This window comes from Orcinus orca, chromosome 15 (genome assembly GCF_937001465.1).
Source record: "Orcinus orca chromosome 15, mOrcOrc1.1, whole genome shotgun sequence".
NCBI lineage: Eukaryota > Metazoa > Chordata > Mammalia > Artiodactyla > Delphinidae > Orcinus > Orcinus orca.
In genome coordinates, this window is record NC_064573.1 from 60,502,003 (window position 1) to 60,526,236 (window position 24,234).

Genomic DNA, 24,234 nt, shown 5'->3' on the forward strand with positions numbered 1-24,234 from the left:
TCATGCACACCTTGAATAGGATGAAAAGCCAAGCTAGTCAAGCTGGGGATCGACATTAACTCATTGAATTAATGGTGCCCGATGTGACTGGGTCATGCTGAACAGAAACCCGTTCTCATTTATGGGTGAAGATGGTCAAATGTACAAACTTTCTGTTATAAAATAAATAAATCCTGGGGATGCAATGTACAGCATGGGGACTATAGTTAACAATACTGTATTGCATATTGGAAAGTTACTAAGAGAACAGATCTTCAAAGTCCTCATCACAAGAAAAAAATTGATAACAAGGTGTGGTGATGGATGCTAACTAGACTTTCTGTGGTGATCATTTCACAAGATATACAAATACCAAATTATTATATTGTAAACCTGAAATTAATATGTTATATGTCACTTACATCTCTAAAACTAAAATTAAAATATTGAAAAAGAAACCCTTTCTTATAGGTAGATAATTTTGCTAAGTCAGAGTAACTTTTCCAGCAATGAACTATTATTTTCAAATGTAATCTGTAAACCATCTGTGGCTGTATTTTGTGGCTCTGCATAGATCCTAATTTTCCCTATGAGAAGTTTCACATCAAACTTGCCAGACTATACAACATGCCCCTCTATGAGACACGACAGAGCCTGTGCAGCTGCGAACGGTGGTGATGGGAGGGGACAGAAAGGACCCACTGGCCGAGATCCCGGGACTGTGTGAGTGTGTGTGTGGCGTCTGATTATTTTCATTCTGAGCGTGGAACAGACTTAAATATACAAAAAAGCAAAAGGGTTATGTAAAGACTGTCTAGAGAGAACGGGTTTTGTCTGATCCTACTTGGGGCTCCGTACACTGACTTTCAGAACCGTGCCAGTAGTGCTACCTTTTTAATCTCTCTGGTCAGCATGCACCTCTCGATCCTCAGGACGGTGGAGATGTCGATGTGCTCCCTGGAGATGGAGTTCAACCACGTTGTGAAACTGTCCACGGTCGCCAGAAACAGGACCCAGGTGAACTTCAGAATATTAAATATCCTCTTGATGATATTATCTAGGAGGAAGGAGAGAACACGATTTAAAGGGACATCGTGCCCTCAGCCGCGGTGCTGTGTGTGGTATTTTACCAAAGGCAGCCCTGGTTTTGCCCTCGTCCCCAACATGGAGTGACAGGGGCGTCGTGGGGACCGCAGGCTAGGAAGCCGTGGGCGGACCTTTCCACACCTGCTGCGGAAGCACCAAAACCAAACGCGGATAGAGTTCTTTTTAATAAATTCCAGGGACTTAATGTTTTTTTTTTTTTTTTGAAGATGTTGGGGGTAGGAGTTTATTAATTAATTAATTAATTTTTGCTGTGTTGGGTCTTCGTTTCTGTGTGAGGGCTTTCTCTAGTTGTGGCAAACGGGGGCCACTCTTCATCGTGGTGCGTGGGCCTTTCACTATCGCGGCCTCTCGTTGCAGAGCACAGGCTCCAGACACGCAGGGTCAGTAGTTGTGGCTCACGGGCCTAGTTGCTCCGCGGCATGTGGGATCCTCCCAGACCTGGGCTCGAACCCATGTCCCCTGCATTAGCAGGCAGATTCTCAACCACTGCGCCACCAGGGAAGCCCGCGGATAGAGTTTTTAACCTTGGGTCAAAGCATCAGTCAGAATAGGTCTGTATGCAGTTTACAGGTTTGATTAAAAGTAGAGATTGTGCTCAAAGATATTTGTTACTGACGCAGGGACAGAAACAGTCTGTATCTATCCAGGTAACTGGGTCCTTTAACGCTTTTCCTGTATGTTTCTTCTTTTCTTAAGTAACAATTGTCGTGGGAAACAATTCTGTTGCTTCAGAAGACTCTGATGCTTCTCACTGCAGCTGGATTGCAGTTAAACCACTTCAAAGGTATTTTGTAGGGAATTCAGTCCACACACTAAGAGTCTATCTAAACCACTGACTTATCTTGTCCATATGTATTTAATGACATCAAGCTGTGCTAACTACAAAATTTTCCCCGGGGGTTGTGGGTGGGGGTCAGTCCTCTCCAAAACACAGGAGCCCCGAGATTCCCAATGACCCTGGGCTGCCTTTCTCATCTCAGCTGTGACTGGGGACCCGCCTGGGAGGCCGCGTGTGACAAGCTCCACTTGGGGTCCCACCGTGTCCCTGATGTCGTGCCTCTCCGGCATCCCCGGAATTCAATGTGAGCTCTGGGTCATGGCTGTGACATAACTTATTTTAGGTCAGAATCAAAATAAAAGAGGGAAGATCCTATATTAACTGTCTGTCTTACTCATTGCTTCCCATAAATCAGTGCTTTTTCAACTGGTATACAAGGAACGCTTCAAGACACGTCACCAAATCACCATCCATGTGTACATATTTTTACTTCGGCTTTTTAAAAAATTAGTTTTATTAGCTATCTCAAACACTGACTGCAATAAAGGGAATACTTAGTGAACAGGACAATGAATTAAGAATTGCCTTATTGTTTAAAAAAAAAATCAAAGCATCACCACCAAGACTGTCAATAAGAAAAACAACCTGTATCCTTCACTCTTCCTCTCACCAGAAAAAGGAAATCAGATTCAAGTGTCATAGTAAGATCGTAATGAATTTATGATTAATGATGATAGTTTGGAATGGTTGTAGTTTAAGGTCACTAATACAGCAGGTAGAAAAAGACAAAATTCACTGACATAAGCTTTTCTGTGCGGGGGGTCATTTTCTGGATGGGGCCGTACAGTACACATTTCCAGCTTTGCAGCCTTGCCGTCTCTGGTCATCTCGGCTGTGGTGGTGTGAAAGCAGCTGTAGACAGTGGATGGATCGTTTATCAATGGGCAAGCCTGGGTTACCAAACTTTAATGACGGACACTGACACTTGAATCCCATAGTTTTCATATGTCATTAAATACTCTTTCTTCTTTTGATTTTTTTTCCAGCCATGAAACATGGTAAAAGTCATTCTTACCTAACAAGCCACAGAAGAACAGGTGGCAGGTGGGATTTAGCCCAGAAGTGGTAGAGTCTTGCAACCTCTAGCCCAGGTGTATGGCCCATCCCTGGTCACTGTCCTCTCTCTACTTTAGAGACTGAAACATGAACCAGAGTTTGACTTTGTCATGGAAAAAAATTATTTGTGCATTTGGGTGGCCTAGGAGAAAGGCAGAACTTCTCTCAGGTGAAATTTTGCTCTTTTCAAAGGAAATCCATCCAAGGGAAGCTTAGCTAGAGTGTGGGCTCCGCACATGGTCCAGGTGGGTCAGGGAGACACAAGGAAGCGGTAGACGGTGCTACCTACTGAGGTCACAGGAACCTTGGAGCTGCCAGCTGGGACTCTGGGAAAGGAGCTGGGGGAACCATGTAGTGAGAAGGGGCCTTGAGCCTCCGGGTCAAGCAGGCCCAGAGGAACCAGCCGAGAGAGCCCCACCTGGCAGATACTGACTGCCCACAGCCTCTTCGTGTAGACATCAAAGGCAAGTTCGACCCCTGGAGGCTGAAGGACTAAACTTGATAAACTTTAGCAGCATCTTAATATTTTGATGACCTATTTTTTTTCATATATTCACAATTATTTTGTTAGAAGCTGTGAAGATAAGCCCAATTATTTTGCCGTTTTGCTTATGGTGTTCCTGGCTATGTTGGAGCCCTGTGTAACATAACGTGCACTTTACCCACTGGGGTGATCATAGACTCACATGGGAAATTAGGATTCTTATTCTTGTTTATTTTTTAACCATAGAGGCCGGAGGGCATAGTTGTTAAGAGCACAGACTCTGGATTCTGAGTCCTTGGATCCAAATCTCAACTCTACCCAAGTGGTTGTGTAGATTTGGAGAAGTTGGCTAATTTTTCTCTGCCTCAGTTTCTTCTTGGTTAAATGGGGAAGAGGGTTTTGAGGGGGTTGAACAAGTCGATGCGTGTAAAGCTCATGGAAAAGTGCCTGGCAAAGGAGCTGCGCCGTGCAAAGCGTGATAAAGCTTTGCAGCAATAAAGGGGTATGTGGTCCCACAGACACATGAGCCGGTTACCTGGACGTGGAGGCCAGGTTCAAGGATTGTGTCTCCGAGGGCTTGGAGAGCATTCAGGAAGCCTCATTTTGTGTCAGCAGATGGCATCCTTGGATGTATTTGTGTCCAGAGCAAAAGAGCCTGAAAACCTTGCCTGCTGCTAAGTGATGCTTATAGGAACGCCAGCCCCATGAGAGACGAAGCAGCGTCTGTGGAGCCAAGAGGCATCTGGGTTCACTGCATTTGGAGGCTTCTGTTTCTCCTCTTTTTTTACTGATGGAGAAATCTTCCTCCCGATCGTGGACTCCGTGAAGCCCAAACGGCACCGTGACCGGGCTAGGAGTTAGAACACACCGGTTCTGTCCCCCACTGTGTGGAGTCCTGAGGAAACGCAGTAGGGTTTGGTTTTCTTCCCTAAGACGAGAAGGTTGGCCCAAGCCTGGAGGCCCGCTCAGTTCCGCAGTTACTTACTTCTCACTTCACTCCTTTTCCATGTACTTTAAATTAATTGCCAATATTTTTTGTGCCTCTACTCTGATGGCTTCCCTGGGACATTTACAAGTTGCTCTCCAAACTCCGTTTCATAGGTACTTGGACAAAGGAATTTATAAGCCGACTCTAATCCAACATTTCATTCCACAGTGTAAAGGTCAGGTCTACTTTTTGAAGTCCCTTTGCAATTTCACTAGAGATGAGATTTCAAGGGACACTGATTATTAAGTCACAGTCCAGCAACAGGATTTAATTCATTGTTTTCAGGCAGCCTTCCATTACGTACTATCTGGGCAAGAAACAAATTCCAATCTCGCCCCCCGCCGATGGGAGCCTTTATTTTGTTACCTGGTCCATCAGACTTCTTCTTGATCGGTTCATCCTCCCGGTCTTCCCACTCCACAGGACCTGACAAGATTGTTCGAGAAACACGGGTTACATCCTTTTAGGGTAAATTAATGCCAACACTACTCTTCTGGATTCCAAGGAATTTTATAATGAAATCTAGGACATTCTGCCGATTTGAAGAGCTCCTGGGGAAAAGTCATAAGAATTCTGAGCTTTCAGATTCTCTTCACTCCACTCCAGAATGAGAATCATGGAACTGGGGGTGGGTAAACTACAGTCCTCTGGCCAAATCTTTCCTGCTTCCTGTTGTTAAATGGCCTGTGAGTTCAACTATTTTTAATCGTTGAAAAAAGTCTGAAGAACAATAATATTTTGTGCATATGAAAATTACATGAAATTCAAATTTTACTGGAACACAGCTACACCCATTTGTGGACATACCGTCCAAGGCTGCTCTCATCCCAAGATGGCAGGGTTGCGTTGCAGCAGGAGTTTACAGCCTGCAAAGCTTACAATATTTACCATCCGGCCCTTTACAGAAAAAGTGTGCTGGCTCCTGTTACACACTGTGAAGTTGTAATTTTGAACACCTTGGGGTAATGTTATAAATTTTAGTGGGTCACCCTTAAAATGACATCACAGAGTTTCATTTTATTTCTTAGTCTCTTCTTTTAAGGCTGAGGTTGTCAGATATAGCAAATGAGAATATAGGACACCCGGTTAAATTTGAATTTAAGATAAATAACACATCGTTTTTTTCCTTTTTTTTTGCGGTACGTGGGCCTCTCACTGTTGTGGCCTCTCCCGTTGCGGAGCACAGGCTCCGGACGCGCAGGCTCAGCAGCCATGGCTCACGGGCCTAGCTGTTCCACGGCATGTGGGATCCTCCCGGACCCGTGTCCCCTGCATCGGCAGGCGGACTCTCAACCACTGCGCCACCAGGGAAGCCCCCACACATCATTTTTTAGTGTAAGTAAATCCCATGCAATATGTCCAAATTATACTGAAGCTTAAAGATTATTTGTTGTTTTTCTAAAAAATTCAGCTAGAACCGGGGTCCATGTATTTTATCTGGTAACTCTATTAAACACGATTCACAACCTGACTCCAGTTAATCTTCCCAAATTTATTTTCTACTGTGCTCTTTTCTGCTGCTCTGTTTCACATCCCGTCTTTACTAGCTAAGCTGACCTGCTCTTTAGTTTTCATACACGAACTTGCTTTCTTCTGCCAGGCTCTGCTCAAAGACTATCTTTTGCACGAAGAACTGTATTCCTTTGCACACTGGGTCATAAGTCACCTTTTGTCCTCTGGTCCCACACTATTCTATGTATGCTTATTTTTTAAATGAAACCTTGCAGTTTCTATGTCAACAGGGATTTTTTCCCCTACATTTGTGTTCCCTACTGGTTAAGGTGGAGGGGTCTGGAGCCAGGACACCTGCTATGAATTCCAGACCCACCACTCACTGGCTGGCTGTAACCAGGGCAGGTTCCTTCACTCTTTGGGACCTCACATCCCCAAGTGTAGGGCAGGGAGTGAGGGGCGAGTGAGTTATTGCACAGAAAGCACAAAGGCAGCTGGCACTCTGGAAGGACAGATGCTACTTGTTTCATCTGCCGACGAAGAAGGGATGATCCCTTGTATCAAGAAGGTGCTGAATAAATATTTATTAAAGAAATAAACATTTATTTCTGTCCCAATATCTTTGAATTATTGCTGTCCTAGATTTGTAGGTAAACGATGGTGCATCTATGCATGAAATAATCTTCATGATACAGACTAATGAGATATTAACAAGATGACTAAAGATTTTTTAGAACTGGCCCAATAATTTTGGAAGAACAAATGTCTGAGAATAGCAAATACAATTTTGAAAGAAGGAGCATAGTGAGGGAAGTTTGCAACACTAAATATTAAAACTAACTCTAGTTACTGGACTCAAAAATATAGGACAGTGGCTCAGATCTAGACAGTAGGATAGTGGATCAGAATACAGAGTCCAGAAACATACCTAAGAGCCATACCACAAATGGGAGCTTAATATTGAGAAAAGGAGCATTTAACTTCAATGGAAAAAGGAAGACATTACCGAAAAGGTTTAGCATAATAGACCTCTACTTCACAGAATAATAAAAAATTTAAAAGGTAAATAAAATTAAGAGGAAATATAAGAAAACATTTGCATAAAATTGGGGGGGAAGACTTCCTTAAACAAGATGAAAACATAGAAATTGCAAAAAGAAATTCAGACCTATTTGACATCACAAAAAAATTAAACATTGCTTAGAAAACACATACCATAAACTAAATCAAAAGATAAGCATTGGATTGGAAAAAAGATACTTGTAACACTTAAAAAAGGATAATATCCCTAACATATAAATATTTCCTAAATTAATAAAGACAAACAACCCAATAGAATGACAGTATGGAACATGATAAAAATTTTAAATCTCAGATTTGAAAGTAAAAAATACCAAGAAAATATGAAATAGGAAATGTTCAATCTCATTAGTTAGGAAAATTCAAATGAAAATAAAAGCTGTTTGTCATCCTTGAGAAAGACACACAATAAAAAGAGTAATAATAGCCTACGGGATAAGGCTACAGGGGAATAGACACTCCTGCACCTTATACATAGGAGTATAAATTTCTAAAACCTTTTGGGAAGATATTTATTAAAGTAAAAAAGCACCCACTTTAACCCAGAAATTCCACTTTCGATCATCTATTTTGTGGAAAGTGTGTGTTCTTCCTGACTTTTTGCCATGCATTTAAATACACACACACATGACTACATGTGAACTTCTGTGCAAGGATATCTATGAGAGCATTCTTAACTGTGGCAAAATCTGGAAGCAAACCTTATGTCCATTAGTGATGGAAGAGTTGGATAAATTATGCATATCCATATTATAGAATATTTTGCAGCTATAAAAAAAGGATGACATAGTTTTATAAATACTTAATTGGAGAAGTGTTCATGATACATTGCTGATGAACGTACAGGAGAATTTGGACGGCATGGACTCATTTTTGAAACAAAGGAAACACTGCCTGTACATCACAGGAAAGGGGCGGAAGAGAGCACAACCAATGCAAGGATTTGGTGCCTCAGGGTAGCTTTCAAGGCCAGACTGTGCATCCACTTCTTTATTGCTTGACTTGCGACATTGCCTGTGTCTTAATTTTGCCTTTTTTAAACCAATAAACTAAACTAAAATAAAAGCTACCAGGAGGTAGCAGCGACCAGAGTGGTCAAAAAGGAGAACGGCTTTGCAATTAGAGTTCCATTAGAAAGTATGTTTTCCTTTTCTTTTCTTTTTTGAATACAGTTTAAATTTCACAAAGAATCTATATATACATTTTCTTTGTAAAGAACTAAAATATAACAAGGCTAAAGGTTCCTTGAATCCTACCCCTTAATCTCAGTCTCTACCCACCCTCTGCCAGAGGTCACCACTGTAATTAACTTGCTAAGTATTCTTCCTGATCTTCCTCTGGCATTTATACACGACTATATGTACCCATTAAAAATGCAAAACATTGTCTGGAGGCACTCTGGTTTCCTTTGTTTCATAAATGGTTTCATAATGTGCATGCCAGTTTGCAACATAATGCTTTTCATTTAACAATATGTCAGGAATTGTTCTCCAAGTCAGTTCAAAGTAGCCCATATCATTTTTTAAACTACTAAGTCGTTTGCCATAATACATTGGTAACATAATTTACTTGATTCTTCTTCTTTATGTGGGCATTCAGGATGTTTCCAAATTTTTGTTAGTTATAAATAATGTTTGATGAATATTCTTAGACACGTGTGCTTGTGTTCATGTGCAAATATTGATTCAAGTTAAGCCATACACCTGGAGGTGGGACAGATCTCTGGTAGGAGACACACATTTAAAATTTTCATGGATGCTGACACCTGCTCTTCAAAGTGGATATGCTGCTTTAGAACACCACAAATATGTATGCTCCCACTAGCTCCAAACAGTGATACTATCAAATGTTTGGGTTCTTGCCAATCCAATAGGTTAAAATAACAGTATGTCAAAATATTTAGTTTGTGTTTCTTGTACTACTACTGAAATTGAGCTCCTTTTGGCCATTTCTATTTTCTGATCTCGAATTGTTTTTCACATCTGTTCATTCATTGGGTTGAATTTTTCTTTTACTGATTTTTAGAAGTTCTTAATCTATCTGGAACACTAGTCTTTAGTCTGATATATAATGAAAATATTTTTCCTGATTGCCCCACTTGCTCTTTAACTTTGCTTTTGGTGTGTCTTACTGTCGTTTGGAATTCTTTTCCCCCTTAGAGATGTGTTCCTATCATATGTTTTCAAATGAATCAATATAATGTTGAATATGGCACTGGTGGCTATGTTCCATTTTGGTTCCTGACTACACTTTAATTGTGCTTTCCCTTTTTTTCTTGATCAAATTTCCATAGGTTCATTTTTATCATTAGTTTTTTCCAAGAACAGCTTTTCACTTAATAATCAGGTTGTGTCTTATATTTCTTTTCTATAACTTAATATCCACCTAAAATTATTATTTTCCTTCTACTTTCTTTAGGTTTATTTTGCTTCTCTCTCTCTTCTCACTTTATAAAATGCACCTTAACTTAAATTCATGTTTTACTTTATTCCAAGACCTGAGTAATTAAGGGTAAGTAAAACTCTTTGCACTCTTTAGAAGTCAAGAATTTCATTCCTCCCAAGCTTGTCTTTTGCGGTTCCTCATTTGTGTTCAAGGTCACAGAAGCAGGGGTGCTGCCGCATTCATCACTTACCGTCCCCAGATCCTTTTCTCCTTCTTTTCTGTTCTTCTCTTGCAGATCTTTTTTTCTCTTTGCGCCTCTGTCGGAGTGCTGTTTTAGGGTCAGTAATCCAGGCTTGATAAACAAACTGAAGGGAGAAAACGCCATTATTTTCTGGCTTTTTAATAAGCTGAATTAAAAGAAAAGGGACCAATACCAAGCTTCCTGACCTTCAGAATCTTTTCTTTCTCTGAACACAAAGTAAACTTCTCTTTCACATATCCCTCAATACACTGAGCTGACCTGTGCTATTTCCATTATCATGAAATAAAATGTGAAAACAGATGTTGTAGGCATATATTTTGTTCGGTATCAGACAATCATGATATACTCTGGGTCTACAAACCACCATTTCTCCCACATCCCCACATCCCACCACCATCTGTGATACTTAGTTCCTGATCCTATTGCATTATACACGCTAGGAACAAGCTGGAAGCCTGGCTAAGTGTCATTCGTTTTCTCCCGGCACAAATAAACTTTGAGTTAAACCCAAAACATCTTTTGTTCATTTACTTTGGGAAAATACTTTTGCATGTTTGATACTCTCTCTTCTTTTTTTCTGTTTTTTTTTTTTTTTTTTTTGGCCGTGCCCCTCGGCTTGCAGGATCTTAGTTCCCCAACCAGGGATTGAACCTGTGTCCCCTGCAGTGGAAGCACGGAGCCATAACCACTGGACCACCAGGGAGTTCCCAATACTCTCTCTTGTGAATAACAGCTATTACCAGCAACTTGAGAAAGGGCTTTGTAGATTGATTCGTATTGGGAGAGGAAAAATCATGTGATACGAAGGTTAAGGGGTTATTCCAGAATGGTACAGAAGGAAAACTGGTTGCCTTTTGTCATTGTCGTTCAATAGCTAAAAACAGTTGCATTAATACAGTACAACCAATCACCGTAACAGAGCAATTGTGAACAGCCCGCCCACCAACCGTATCCCAAGTCATGCAGAAGGAACAGAAAGAAACCCCTGATACGCAAAGTCAGCCATCCACAGCCTCGAAGCCGAGCAGCATGCTCTGCGTGCACCCACACACACCTGGTCTCAGGGAAGCTGGGTTTTCTATTAGGAAGATAAAGTTAAAGGAGTGTTTCCTGGGGGCGCTTGAAAACCCAGACACTTTCATTTTATGCTATATTATTTTCAGATTTCTGAAATCTTTGAAAAACAGAGTGTAAGCAAACCACTGGCATTGTAAAACTAAAGAGGGATTCAACTTTTCCATACATGGAAATGTAAAGGTCATGGGTTACTAAGACAGAACATTTCCTTTTTCTTCACAGGTAGAAATCTTAATCTTACGGGCAATTCACACACAGGTAAGATCTGTACCGTTTCTGAATAAGAAACACAGGAGGCCAAAAATTATCCTATTTTATGCCAAAAACATATTTTGGAAAGTGAGAAAAACATATTTTTGAAGGAGAAGCACCAAAAAAAGGAATTCACGGTCGATGTTTATTGAGCGTGTTAATTGGGAATTCTATTAAGAGTAGCTCTGAGGTTTAGGATTTTAATAGGCAAACTTGCTTCGGCAAAATACTGATTTAAAAAAAAACTCTGAAATGCTAAACTCGAGAAATTTTCAGGCTTAACAGATACATATGGTGACATTTCCTTAAAAAAAGTGTTATTATGATACTGGTTTTAGATAAAGCAAGAATGCCAAAGTAGAAAATAAGAAAGTGATTCAGGATTTGTGAATGTATTAGGTGCACAAGTCTTTTGCTCTGAAGAAAAATGAAGCCTCTGGGAGGGAGGGTGGGAAGGAGAGAGCAGGGTGGGTTCAGGACAGAACTGAAGGAGTCTCGTAGAAAGGGCTCGGGCCACTCAGATGTTGCCTTATTGGAAAGGCATTCCTGGTGCTACGTGTGGTCCTTAAATGACTGATCCTGTTGGTGCTTTCTCATTGAGATGAGAGTTTGGATCATGCCAATAAGGGGAAAGGAGGGACGGAGAGACTATTATGACAAGTCCTCATCTGTAGGTAAATGCTCTCTATGTCGATGTTTGGAAATACAAATATTTTACAGTTCCAGGAACATCGGACAGAGGATCAGGCCAACTGTTTCAGGAAAAAGTTGATAATGAAGGAGGAAGAGGAAACATCCCAATTCTTACAGAGTTGAGACACTAAGTTTCGTTCTGAAACATCTCAGTTCTGAAGTCACAGAGGTAACTATCACCCACTGTCACGGTGTCTCTGGAGAACAGACACACGCACACTAATCCTAAGGAGAAAAACACATGAAAATGTGCATAAATGACGTCCGGCTTCTCCAACTGCTACTGCCACTGGCCCAACTTCATCTCAGACTCTACCCTAAGTGATTTCACTGTAAATGTTAGGGAAATGGGATTCCTTTGACTGAAAACTTCTTATGCAAAATACATTTAATGTTTGAAACAGGAGAGAACTTTATGGAAGTGTAGATCTTTAACTGAAATTGGTTGTTTTCTAAAATGTTCTTTAATTCAGTTGTGATCCAGACCTTTCTTTTTGTTGCCAGTAACAAAAATTTTTTTTTTTTTTACAGTAAGATGGGGGATAATCACATTGCAGTCTTCCATATAAATTCTTAAATATGAATGGAGAGACTCATAGTGCCGTCGTAAAAGGGGAGAGGAAAAGAAACCCAGGGAAGTGGCAACAGGGAATATTAAACTAAAAGTCAGAATCCTGGCATTTTAAAAAGGGAAGGAGCCCAGAGGTCGAGACCCTGCTACTCAAGGCAAACCAGCATTTACACTTCATCTGGGAGCTTGAGAAAAACATAGAATTTCAGGTCCCACTGGACCTGCTGAATCTAAATAACCTGCACTTAAATAAGACCCCCAGGTGAAAGGCGAGAAGCAAAGGTCTCCCTCGCTATCTAAACCCGGGAGGAACATTTTATTAGTTCAAGTGCTTACTCCAGATTAAGGCAGGAGAAATGGCTTTCTATAAAGCACAAGAATAGCGATTCATTGTTTATGATTTCCAGTAACTTAGTGACCACAGCATAGGTAGCCGGATACTTTCTGTTGTGCAGTGGGTGAGTTAACAAAGAACTGTAACAGCAGCATCCCTGACGACACGGAGTGTGGCGGCTGCGTAGACCTCCACGGCAGCTCAGCCCAGTGAAGAGAGATGCTGAACGCAGGGCGGAAGATGCCAGAAGAGTCCAGTTTAGGAAGATGGAGGCTTAAAAGGGAGCCAGAAAGGAGATGGAGCAAAATGAGTCTTTTATTACTGATTCCTAATTTTACCAGCTTTCTGAGAAAAATGATCATACTTTGACACATCATACCTGATGCATGCAACCAGATGTGACCTTTTAACACGAGAGGTGACTTAGGCGAAACTACGAGAAGGGGAGAAATCAGATCTGTATCTGCATTTTCTCTTTCTATTTTTTTTAATCGGCTCTGATGTCCACCGAAAAACACATAATAAGAAATTTGTCTTCTCAGAACAGTTTTTGGAAAAGTTTGCCTAATATTTTAAATTCTTCTAATTCCTTCATCATACGATGTATAGAACAGGGAAAACACAGATGTGGAGCAACGGGATCTGCTCGTCTAAAGGTCTACAGAGCGGAGGGCCACACACCACACATCAGTAAAACATCAAATACCTTTGCAGCTCTGATTAAATACTGAAGAATAGTTTTGGGAAGTTTAATGACAGACTTTGGCAAGGCTAAAATGGCTGACGCAAACTTCCCAATAGCTCTCTACAAAGAAGGACAAAGCAAGAGTAATTAGTAGAAAAAAACCAAAAACTGATCATTTAATATATGACATTGGTATGAGTTTGTCTCTATAATTACATCGACTAAGTTAAAACGTGCTCATCACTGAATGTGGAATCAAATATACCCTGCTTGTAGGTTAGGAATAAAGAAAATAGCCTATCGTTCATGTAATCTGTAAAAATGGTGAAGATGGTCATGTTCTCTCCTCTGCTGCATGATGAGTGATGGTTAGAAGAAAACTCGTTGGAATAAAAATAAACAAGTCAAGTTATTAGTATTCGATAAGCCAGCTACAGACATGCACATAGACACTGTCATCAAGAAACACACACGGGAGGGAATGGGGCCGGTGACAAAGCCTCAAAGCAAGGTGTCCCGGTGAATAACTTAGTTCTTCAATTTCACTGGGAAGACAGGGGTGGAGATAACCTGCCAGCTTGGGAAGACCTGGCCAGCAAGCTGACAATGGCCTCCTCATGGACACATCATGAGCCTGGATGGACGTCCTTCTGTGTGCCCTGTAGTCTAACAAATGGGAAAGAAGAGTCCTATATACGCTCCTTTGTAACAGAAATCTATACCAAGTTTTCATCCCATAGGTAACTCTACTGACTTTAACAAGCACTATACATTCACTGGATACACGATACTAGGCTGGTGAGTCATGTCGCCAAGAATGATACATCAGGCTCTGAAAAAGAAAGGCAGTTAAGCTGAGAACGTCCAAACTGGGCTGGAGGTTTTCATGATTTTAATACATTCGAAAATCTTTAGCAATACAAACGGAACTGATTTTCAAAATTTGAAGTAACACTGAAATGACCGTTTATTTTCACAACAAAGCAGGGCTTTTATTTTCATGGTCAACTATTTCACCTATGGAACTAGAAGTCCACTCAAACAACACAAAGCAATGCCAGCAAAGGAAAGTTCACCCAAGGAAGCCTTAGTTTTGATAGAGCATCAGAATTTTTTATGCAAATGAATGAAGCCCTGGCTGGACCAGTGCTCTCGCAGGAACTCTTGCGGTAATGATGGCAACGCTGACAGCAAGCAGCAGGATGGGACACACTGTTTCAGATGTAAATCAGACGCTTCTGGGAGCTACAACATATGAACACGGCAGAAGAAATCTAGGCCTGCAATCAAGGTCTGTCAAAAAGAAAAACTCTTCAACTAGCAAAGACCGTGATTCCCTCATCCCCGTAATTACCTGGAAAGCTGACCTTCGTGGAGGCTCTTCATCCTCCTTTTTTAATTCTTCCTCTTCCTCCTCTTCACTGTCCGTTTCAAACAAATAGTAATCTCCACTCCTGACCACTAAGCAAAACAAAATATTTACTTATTTCTTGGAAGAGATATGAGATAACTGGGGGCGTATGAATGAAATGCCCCCAAAGACACACAAATTGTCCTTCAAAGGACCACAGCAAGAGACGTTGGTGGGGTGGAGGAAACAGGAGATGAGGGGGTGCTATGTGGTCTGCAGAGCACCAGGCCTCGTCCAGGCCTCCGAGGAGACCTGGCCACAGCTGCATTCATCTGGCATTTTCTTCCTTTTTCATAGCAAATTTTACACAGATGCACCAGATCAGCTCTGCGGCAGCCGCTTTGGTTACCAAGATGGCCAAAGGACTGAAAACTATCATCGTGTCCCAATTCAGCACTTTGGGGCCTTTAGGCAAGGCCAAAGTGAAGCAGAGGCTTTGCTGTTGTCTGAATGGGTCCAAACTGCTGTAGCAAAGCTAATCAGGACGATTCAGGAGCAAGAATCAGTGTCACCAGCCTTCTCCTTCACTTTATACTGTGCAGACATGGGGCCGTAACACAGATGGCAAGACATTTGAAAGAGTTTTTTAAAAAAATCACACATTGTCATGAGGAGCAAATGGGCAGGTAACATCAAAAAAAAGAGCACCACCACCACACTCTGGCTGTTTCTATGCCTAGAATGGGACAGATGGAGGTCTGGCAGACATGGTCCACACAGTTTAGCGCTGTGAGGCTTCTGGTCAACCAGAAGCCCTCAGTCACTTACTGAAATTTGAGGAGAACTGTGCCGACCATAAGACCCAAAGCACAAACAGTATGGATCGTCCTTGCCTTGCCTGACATTGTCCCTACCGGGACATACTGCTGTCTTAAGCACGGGAGCAGAGAGAGCTGAAATGTTCAGAGAGTTAAAGAAGTTTGAGAATGGAATCTTTATCAATTTGATCATTACTGTATCAGAGAAAAGAGACCCAGCATGTGCATTTCTGATGCTACAAGAACTGTACCATCATTGCAGGAAAACATATTCATATTTTCAAGTTACATTTGTGTTTTCAAATGCTGAGGTGTCTTTTGGATGACATCACGTGATGTCTTTATTTATCTTTTGGACTTCTCCGCTGTAAGGTCATGGGGAACCTTGGCTTGTTGAAAATTAGTTGCTTGAATATCACTAAACACAACAGTGAATAATTTTGCCCAGATTTCAGACAAATCTGAAGGCTCCATCGTGAAGATGCAGTGTGCATGAATTGGGCCTTATATCCTTGAACAGAAGCACTGTAATTTGTTATTTTTATTTTGAAGAAAGAACCAGGCCCAGAGGACTGGGCCTAAGCCTGAGGAAATAAACGCAATTCAAAATAAGGTAAGAATAAGCAAGAACAAACCAAAGTCATAGCATTCTGTTGGACAGTGAGGGTGACCATGAAAGTAATGCTTCAGATAAGCTCAGAGGTTTGAGGGAAAGTCACATGGACTTGACGTCACGTGGTCATTTGGTAAAAACCAAGATTTCCAATATTGAACATTTTACCCTCATTATAGCCTCTAAAATCAACAATAGCTTCAACTGTATTCAATCATACCTTCAATAACTTTTTTTCATGTGGATACTGAGTCCAAACATTTTTCATCACAGTCATAACACTGATTTTTATTATTTGAAAAATGTTGCCAATTTGTATGTGACAAGTACAATTAACACATCAAAAAAAGAAGGAGGTATTTTAAAAGTCTCCAATTCCTTTATAAGTTGTTATTGAAATAAAACTAGGAAATAGAGAATATTTTCTGAAGTTCTATCTGCTAATAACAAGTAGAGAAGCTCTTATATATACGTTTCTGGGTTCTGACAGCTATCCTGCCCCAGCCTGGGTCCATATATGTACCATGAATGCTGATGCTGACGGCTGAGTGTGAAAATGACTTTTAAAATCCCACCACCTGTATCCCAAAGGAACTTGGCCCTTTATTTCAGATATTTGACAATAAAGTGACGCTTGGCACTGACTTAGGCTGTACAGAATTGACACGGAGACCCACTACACGAGGATGGAAGGTATCATTGAACAGCAATGATGCAATGGTTTGTGTGCACATAGATATGGAACTGAGAGGGTGTCCCCTACGGACCATGTTAAGCATCTCAGATGCTTACCCATAATATGAACAATGTAACAGCATTATTACGTCTTCAGTGGGTTTACACAAGGGCACTCCAAAGACACTTATTCTTACACTTGCCACCTCTAAGGAATATTTAAAAGCCCAGTGACTCAAGAGAGATCAGAAAAAGGGCTTTCAATAAAGTGCTTCCAGGCAAGTTCTGGAAATCACAGTCTACAAAATAAACCTCATGTCAATTCCTTTCCTTTCCTCACCAGCTGGTAAAAAGGAATATGTTTTGTAGAAAAATTTTAATGCCACGGTCAGACTCTGATTCCAAACTATGAGTGGCACACATCCCAGCATTATTGCACTGGAAGTGTTGTAACAGGCACAGGTAGTGTAATACCAGCCTTCAAGAACTTGATATAATGAGGGTGAAATGAATCAGAAAATCTAAAGTCAATAACCTTCAGAAGAAGTTCTTTCAAGGATAACCAACTCATAAGGTGATGATCAAAGACCATATCCAATTCCTTCCAAAATGCAATGTTTACATGAGCAAAGGAAAGAACCACAACGATTGCAGTAGGAATGTAACCCCGGACGAAAGGACAAAACATCAGTATGACACCATTTTGAAATGGATAGGTCTCTCTAAATTAGCAAAGGGCCCTTTAAAACAGAAAGATCGGCACAGTTTACTTGTGACTTGATAGAAATCGGCACACAGCATCTGCACTACGAGATTGTTAGCATGACTGACACGCCAGTGGACCATAAGAGTCACACGGAATTTCAACTTGAATCTGTCTTTGGACTTGAGCAGCAAATAAAATGAAACTCTTTAGAACTCATGGATTTTTTTTATACCATAATGCTAAAATTCAATATTTGGGATTACATTTGATTACATCCAGGTATCCTGAGCAAATTTTGAATATCACTTCCTCAAATGGGCTTGCTGATTTTAGGAAATTATTTCTTGGGTGAAAGGCCAATACCGGATCTAAATGACAGTAAGAATTAGGGGAGGGAAAGGATTCTGATCTGTGATTTTCTAGTGATTCTGAATATCACCCTGCTGATGTTACGGACCTTGGTGATATTACTCGTGATTACATTAGCTACAGTAATCGAGACATAAGACGCAAACGGCTGAAGACATTTTGAGTAATATGCAAGATAATTAATAATTATTCAATATTCTAACAAATTCAAGGAGGGCCAGATTGAAATGGATCGTTCCATTAGAATACCATCGCCAACAGTGAGTGCTGTGCCCTTTGCCAAGCGGAGCAGATAAAGCCACCGAGTTCCACGATTTCTCATCCATTTTTTTTTTTTTTTCTTGTGATCAGCGGGGTAATGCTCCAATTCTGTGTGGCTATGAAGCTCTGCTTTTCCAAAACCATCTTCTGACTTTGCTCTGAATTGGTCCTGGCTGAGCTGCGGGTGCCTCTGAGGCCAGCCACATGTTGGGCATTGAATTTAGAGTGTAGTTTTAGAGCTGTTTTGAAACTGGGAAGGAGGCAGGGTGAGAAAGTAAATGTGTTTTAAGGTCCTCATCTTTATGTTTAATAAATTGCCCAGAAATTTTACATGCAAATGGAATCAAAGCTCTGGGAATGGGGCGGCGGGGAGGGAGGGCGGTGGTGCTCGTTGGCATTCACGTCAAGTGCCTTACAAAGAGGGTCACGGACACTCCGAATATAGCGGTTCTCCTTAAAGCAGAGTCCCAGGAAGAGCTGAAACTCATTTTCAAGAAGGGCTTTCAGCCATGAAACAAATACATCTCAGCAGAACTCTGGACCTCAGAATTGGATAATACAGTCATCAATCCCTCTTCCCTTTCTGAGCCTGTAAGTGGTACTTGGGAGCACGTAAGCCACAGGGTAATCAGCTGATTGCTCTGGACGACTCCGTCTGTCGGGCTCAGAGACCCACAGAGATCACATTTCCTACCCTCTGACCCCCTATCAAGTCACAAGCGTCAAACCATGCATGGGACACACAGGTCATGGGGACGCCTGAATTCTGGTCAAGGATATAAGGGTTAGAATCGATGAAATTGTAAGAGGATCAAGAAAACCTACTGGAAGCATGATCAACCCAAGGCCGCCACCACTGCTTTTTTTTGCCCTTGGCTTTCTGTTTGTCTGCTTCTCCTAAAATAAAATATGTCCAAATATTAATTCTTAGAAAGTGAGAAAACAAACTTTGAAAACCACGCTTTAACAACTCAATTGTCAAAATCTAGACAAGTTGCAAAAGTACATCAGAAGTCAGGAAAAGAAACTCTACTGAATCTGAAAAGTTTCCATGGGTCAGCAGCCGATTTCACAAGGTAAATACTCAGTATTCTATTAACATAACGCCACGTTTTCACTTTCTCTCTAGGAATTGAGGGCATATGAAGAAATATAATAATGAAGGGGTTATCTGTCAAAAATGCATCTCACAGTAAATTTTCCATGGAATTAACAGAAAAGAAGCATCACCCAAATATTATAGAACAATTTAGTGGCAAATAATTTGTTAAAATGCATAATTCCAATAACCAGAAATTTCTCTTGTGATCATTTTAATGCATGGTTGGAAAAATATAAATTTACTGTTGATAAATAGATATTATGCACTGGCAGAATACCATGCATTGTTTCTCCATTCCTTTCAAACAGAAAATCGCCATGCAAACATCTTTAAAAAGAGCTTTTAAACTTAATTGGATGTAACAAATCTGTAATTAGATATAATAAATATGTATTTCATCTTAAGTTTCATTGGAACAGACCATAATTGAATGATATCTTAACTACTATTATTCAGAGACCTACATATTTAATTTTTGTATAAAATTTATAGAAATCAAAGGCAACAGTAGACTGCACATCTTAAATAGCTTCCCTAAAGGAACAAATGAAGCAAACTTATCCTATTTTCTTCAGAATCACACGTCCGTGAAACAGAAGCTAGGTTATATTAAAGTCGTCTTGCTGAACTGGGGGGATACTTGTAAAGTCACAGACTCATTACATATGTACTGTATGAAACAAACAAACACATCCCACTCACAATGGGAACATAAAACTTGCTGAGTTAAAAAGATACATTGATAAAACTGGCAGAAGGAAAAGTAACATTATTTCACAGCCCTACCCAATATCATGCTTTTACTCAACATCAAGGTACTCTGGGCTAAGAAGGAAATGTTTCAACATACTTTCATCATCCTCTTCAGAGAGTTTTTGGATGTCCTGGCCTTCCCCTGACTCCTGAGTCAAGCTCAGCATCCTCTCCTTACCCTTTTTGTATTTCTGTTGCCTGGCCTTGATGCGATCCATCCTGTACAACAAAACAGCAGCAGCAATGCCAAGAACACACCCATAGTTACCTGTACACTTTTATGCAAACAGCTAAAATCATGGACAAAGTGGTCAACATTTGGGACTTGTGGATGCTTACTTATTAGCGACACGTCTCCTTGTTTTTTTTTTTTATACCCATGTTATTTTGCACTACACAGGTGCTAGCTCAATCATATGATCAATAGTAATTATGCTAAATACTTTAAGTCCACTTATACCTTGTACCAAAGCCATTCTGAACACAGCAAATTATGAAATATAAATCCTTTATTCTCCCAGGTTTTGCATTATCTTTTTAGATACTGTCTGCCTCACATAGTTGTCGTGAAGGTCAGGTGAAAAGATGTATGCGCATGAGAACTGTTTTGTAAATAGGAAGTTGTTCCTCAAATGTTCTCGAGTATTCTATCAGACCCTGCGACTCTTCTCCATGTCAAATCTAAGCTCTTATTGGATCTGGAAAAATGCTGAATTGCAGCTTTTTGTCTGTTTATTCAGGAAGTCTATTCAGAAACCGCAATGCTGAGCTTTTTCTCCCACATCTGCCCTCGTGAAAGATTTCATTTCTTAATTTAGTTTCTTAAAATTCTGAATGTATTGCCCAAGTTTTAAACCGATTTAAGTGACATTTCTGTTTTGGGCAGCTTAAATAATATTTGTCCTTTGCAATGATCACTGCCTTCATTCTTTTTTATTCTGACCTCTCACTTGAGAGGATGCATTCTTACACAAATGGAAAAGTCCAGTGACATGAGTTATAGTAACAGGTCTCACTTACGGGAAATTCAGAACACGTTCTACATGTGGGTTCAAATTTGTTATTTCTCTACACCTGATTTAGATAGCTAGAAACAACAATAGTAATAGATATACCATACTGTATTTTCATTATATATAGTTTTACATAACTCGTATCTTTGATTGTGAAAATAACCATGCCATGGGATAGTGTAATTTTTACTGGCAAATATTTTTGCACAGGGAAAGAAGCTGGAAAAATGAGGTCAGGATGGAATTAAGTAGTCCTAGCAAACTCGGGGAATTTTCCTGGTGGGCTGACAGAGTATCTCCGTTTCCTTAGAGAAAGTGGCTAGGTTTTGAATTCTATGGCCATCAGCTGTTAAACCTGGCCCCAAACATGGGAGGCACTAGCAATCCTCAGAGGTTCCACTTACTGCTAGAAATTTCACTCTAAGAGAATAATTATTTTCAGTGGGCTTATTAAAAAAAGAAAGAAAGAAAGAATTCTCAGATCTCCTGGGTGGAGTCAGTCCATTACTTGAGTTCTCCAGAATGGTGTGGTGGGAAAGGAGGCCTTGAACTGGATACAGGGAAATTCGGGGTGTATTTCTAGTACTGCCTCTGGTTAGTTGTGGATTTTTTTTTTTTTTTTTTTTTATCCAGTATGCGGGCCTCTCACCGGTGTGGCCTCTCCCGTTGCGGAGCACAGGCTCTGGACGCGCAGGCTCAGCGGCCATGGCTCACGGGCCTAGTCGCTCCGCGGCATGTGGGATCTTCCCGGACCGGGGCACGAACCCGCGTCCCCTGCATCGGCAGGCGGACTCCCAACCACTGCGCCACCAGGGAAGCCCTAGTTGTGGATTTTAAGTCATCTATTACATGGGTCATCAGTTTCTTCCCAAGCAGACTGGATTACATTATCTCTAAAGATCCTTCCAAAGTGAGAACTCTGTATTTGTTCACTTAACGCACAGATACGATGGACTTCAAGTGAGTATTACTGGGAACGACCCGGTCTCATTCACTAACTTTAATCTTTACCAATACTCAGGTAGAACTGTGAGTCCTGATTTAAAAATGGAAACTGGAATTCAGAGAATTCGGCAGACCTGCCCAAGGCTCCCGAGTAAGCATCTGAACTAGGACCGCCCATGGCGGCCCCCTTCCCCCCACCCCATGCTCTCCTCCTTTGGACCATTTCCATTTCAGTCAACACCCAGAGCAAACTCCTGGGCAGTTGTGAAAGTTACCACAAACGGATTCCTCAGGGCTTGGGGCTCCCTGGGAGCTGAGAGCTGGCAGAATGGGACCAGGCAAACCCCAAATAAAAGGAAAGCATCCTTACTGCCTCTTAAGCTGGTCCATGGACTTTTTCTCTTCCTCAATTCTTGCCTTTACAGCCTTTACAATCGTGGCCTGGAAAAGTTCAGCCCCCCTAAAAGAAAGTCAGAAACATGGAACAAATGAGCATTTTTATCGGTGTTACCCACCTTCCCCTGACAACGGTTACTAAGGGCTAGAAAACAATTCTTTGGGGGCAGCTGCCTGGCTGGGAGTGGGAGTCCCTTCCCTGTGGATGGACACGCACCGCCTCCTGCCTCCCCTGGCGGGAGGGGCTGCTCACAACCCTGCGGATAAGAGAAAAGAAAACGGTGTGTGTTTTCTGAGACTGTCAAGGCCCCTTCAAGCCTCTTAAAGCCTGTGCCCCTGACCTGCCCTCATTATGGCCGTCCCATGAGGGGACATTTAAGGAGGGGTGAGTTCAGGGTCATTTTCTACTCAGTAAGCAGGAAAGGGCGTGGAGCAAGCTGGGGCTTCGTGAGGGGAAATGCAATGGGATGGGCCGTCCAGCCCCTTCCCTTTGATTCTCTTCCTCCTGTCCTTCCATTCCCTTCTGTTCCTTCTCACTTTTCAAGCCACTTCCAGGTCCCCTAGAGCTCATCAACTTCTCCGTATCCTCAGCTCTGTCCCATTGGGGTCCATCCCGTCTGCGGGAGCCCGTTGGGATGCCGGTCCCGTGCTGCCTGTTGACGGGGCGGCAGCGGTGCAGGAATGCAGGGCTGGGCAGAGGATCTGGTGAACTGCCCCCTCCCCCATGCCACGGAAATTCTGCTTTTCTACAGCGGCTGTTTCAAGCTCCTTACACTTTCCTCAAACTAGAATTCTGTCAAGGGCTTTTCACTCCTGGCAGACGACCCAGCTGCGTGCTTTCCAGAGAGAACAAAGTCACGAGGCAATGATTCTCAGCCTCCTGCCACCCACCCCAGATGGCCTTTCCTGCGGTGACGTGGAGAAGGTGACAGCCCACGCCAGTGGCCAGCGCCTCCCAATCCGCAGCCTGGGGGGCCCTGGCCCTCCCTCTCAGCCCCTCTTCCTGCATCTCTACCTTCCCATCCCCACCGCATCCTGCGCACAGGCATGCAACCATGCTCGGGTCTGCTGATCTTAGAAAAAGAACACACCGCACGGGTTTCTACGCACGGCCTTGCATCACTGTCCCTGCAGTCAAATATCCTGCAGGCACCATCCCCAAGCTGTCACCTCAACCTGAACTCGCTGGTGTTTGGCTCTGACCCCACCTGTCGAGGTCACTGATTTCAGCGTTCAGCCTTGTCTCTGCGTATCTTGTCTACTGAATTTCCGCTCTGAAGCCGCTGTCCTCGGGCCCACGCTCTCCTACTGGCTCAGACTCCCCACCCATCTCTGAGGTGTGACTGCTGCCCAGGGTCCTTGTCTCACCTCCACATTCTCTCCGGGCAGCTCCAATCACTCCACTGCCCCAACACCGTCTGTGTATCGATGACCCTCAAGTCTCCTCACAGCTCCAGACCCGTCCACTCAGCTGCCCGAGGGCTTCCCGACGGGCTGCGTGTGTTTCACAAGCTCATGAGACCCACAGCTCCACAGTCGGAGCCCATCTCCGCTCCCGGCTGAGAGCTCCTCAGACCCTCTACCTTTGGGGCTGTCCCCCCACCACCTGTTGAGGCCAGAATCCTGGGCACAGTGCCCTCCTCTCTTCCCTTCCCATCACCACCTCCCTGCCAACCAATCGATTTCCACCTGGGCCAGTTTCACCTCTGAACTATCTTAATTTATAAGATAGTCCCGGCCATCACCTCCATCCTGGATCACCAGAGCCGCCACCTACCTGGTTCCTTCGCCTATGGTCCTGCTTAGACCCCATCTGTCCTGCAGCCCACTGAAAAGCAAGTGCAGCCACTTCTAAAGTCATAAACGTGGTTCTAAGGCCCCTGATAGTCTGGCCTTCCCGCAGCTTATTTCTCTCCACTTACTGTCTTCATCTTCACATGTCTGTGTGCCAGCCACTCCGACCCCCCGGTTACCTCCCTCGTCTGTCTC

At 42.2% G+C, this 24,234-nt stretch overlaps 1 protein-coding gene across 1 annotated transcript in view; it reads right to left on the reverse strand.

Moving 5' to 3' along the window:
* PIEZO2 (piezo type mechanosensitive ion channel component 2) overlaps nt 1–24,234 on the reverse strand; it is a 151,493-nt gene that overhangs the window by 36,404 nt on the left and 90,855 nt on the right. Inside the window, exons 25-31 of the mRNA XM_049698180.1 lie at nt 22,220–22,309; nt 19,989–20,110; nt 18,862–18,933; nt 14,598–14,704; nt 9,620–9,734; nt 4,819–4,878; nt 870–1,036 (exon numbers count right to left, since the gene is read on the reverse strand). Of these exons, the coding sequence (XP_049554137.1) occupies nt 870–1,036; nt 4,819–4,878; nt 9,620–9,734; nt 14,598–14,704; nt 18,862–18,933; nt 19,989–20,110; nt 22,220–22,309 (733 nt within the window). The remainder of the gene's footprint in view (nt 1–869; nt 1,037–4,818; nt 4,879–9,619; nt 9,735–14,597; nt 14,705–18,861; nt 18,934–19,988; nt 20,111–22,219; nt 22,310–24,234) is intronic.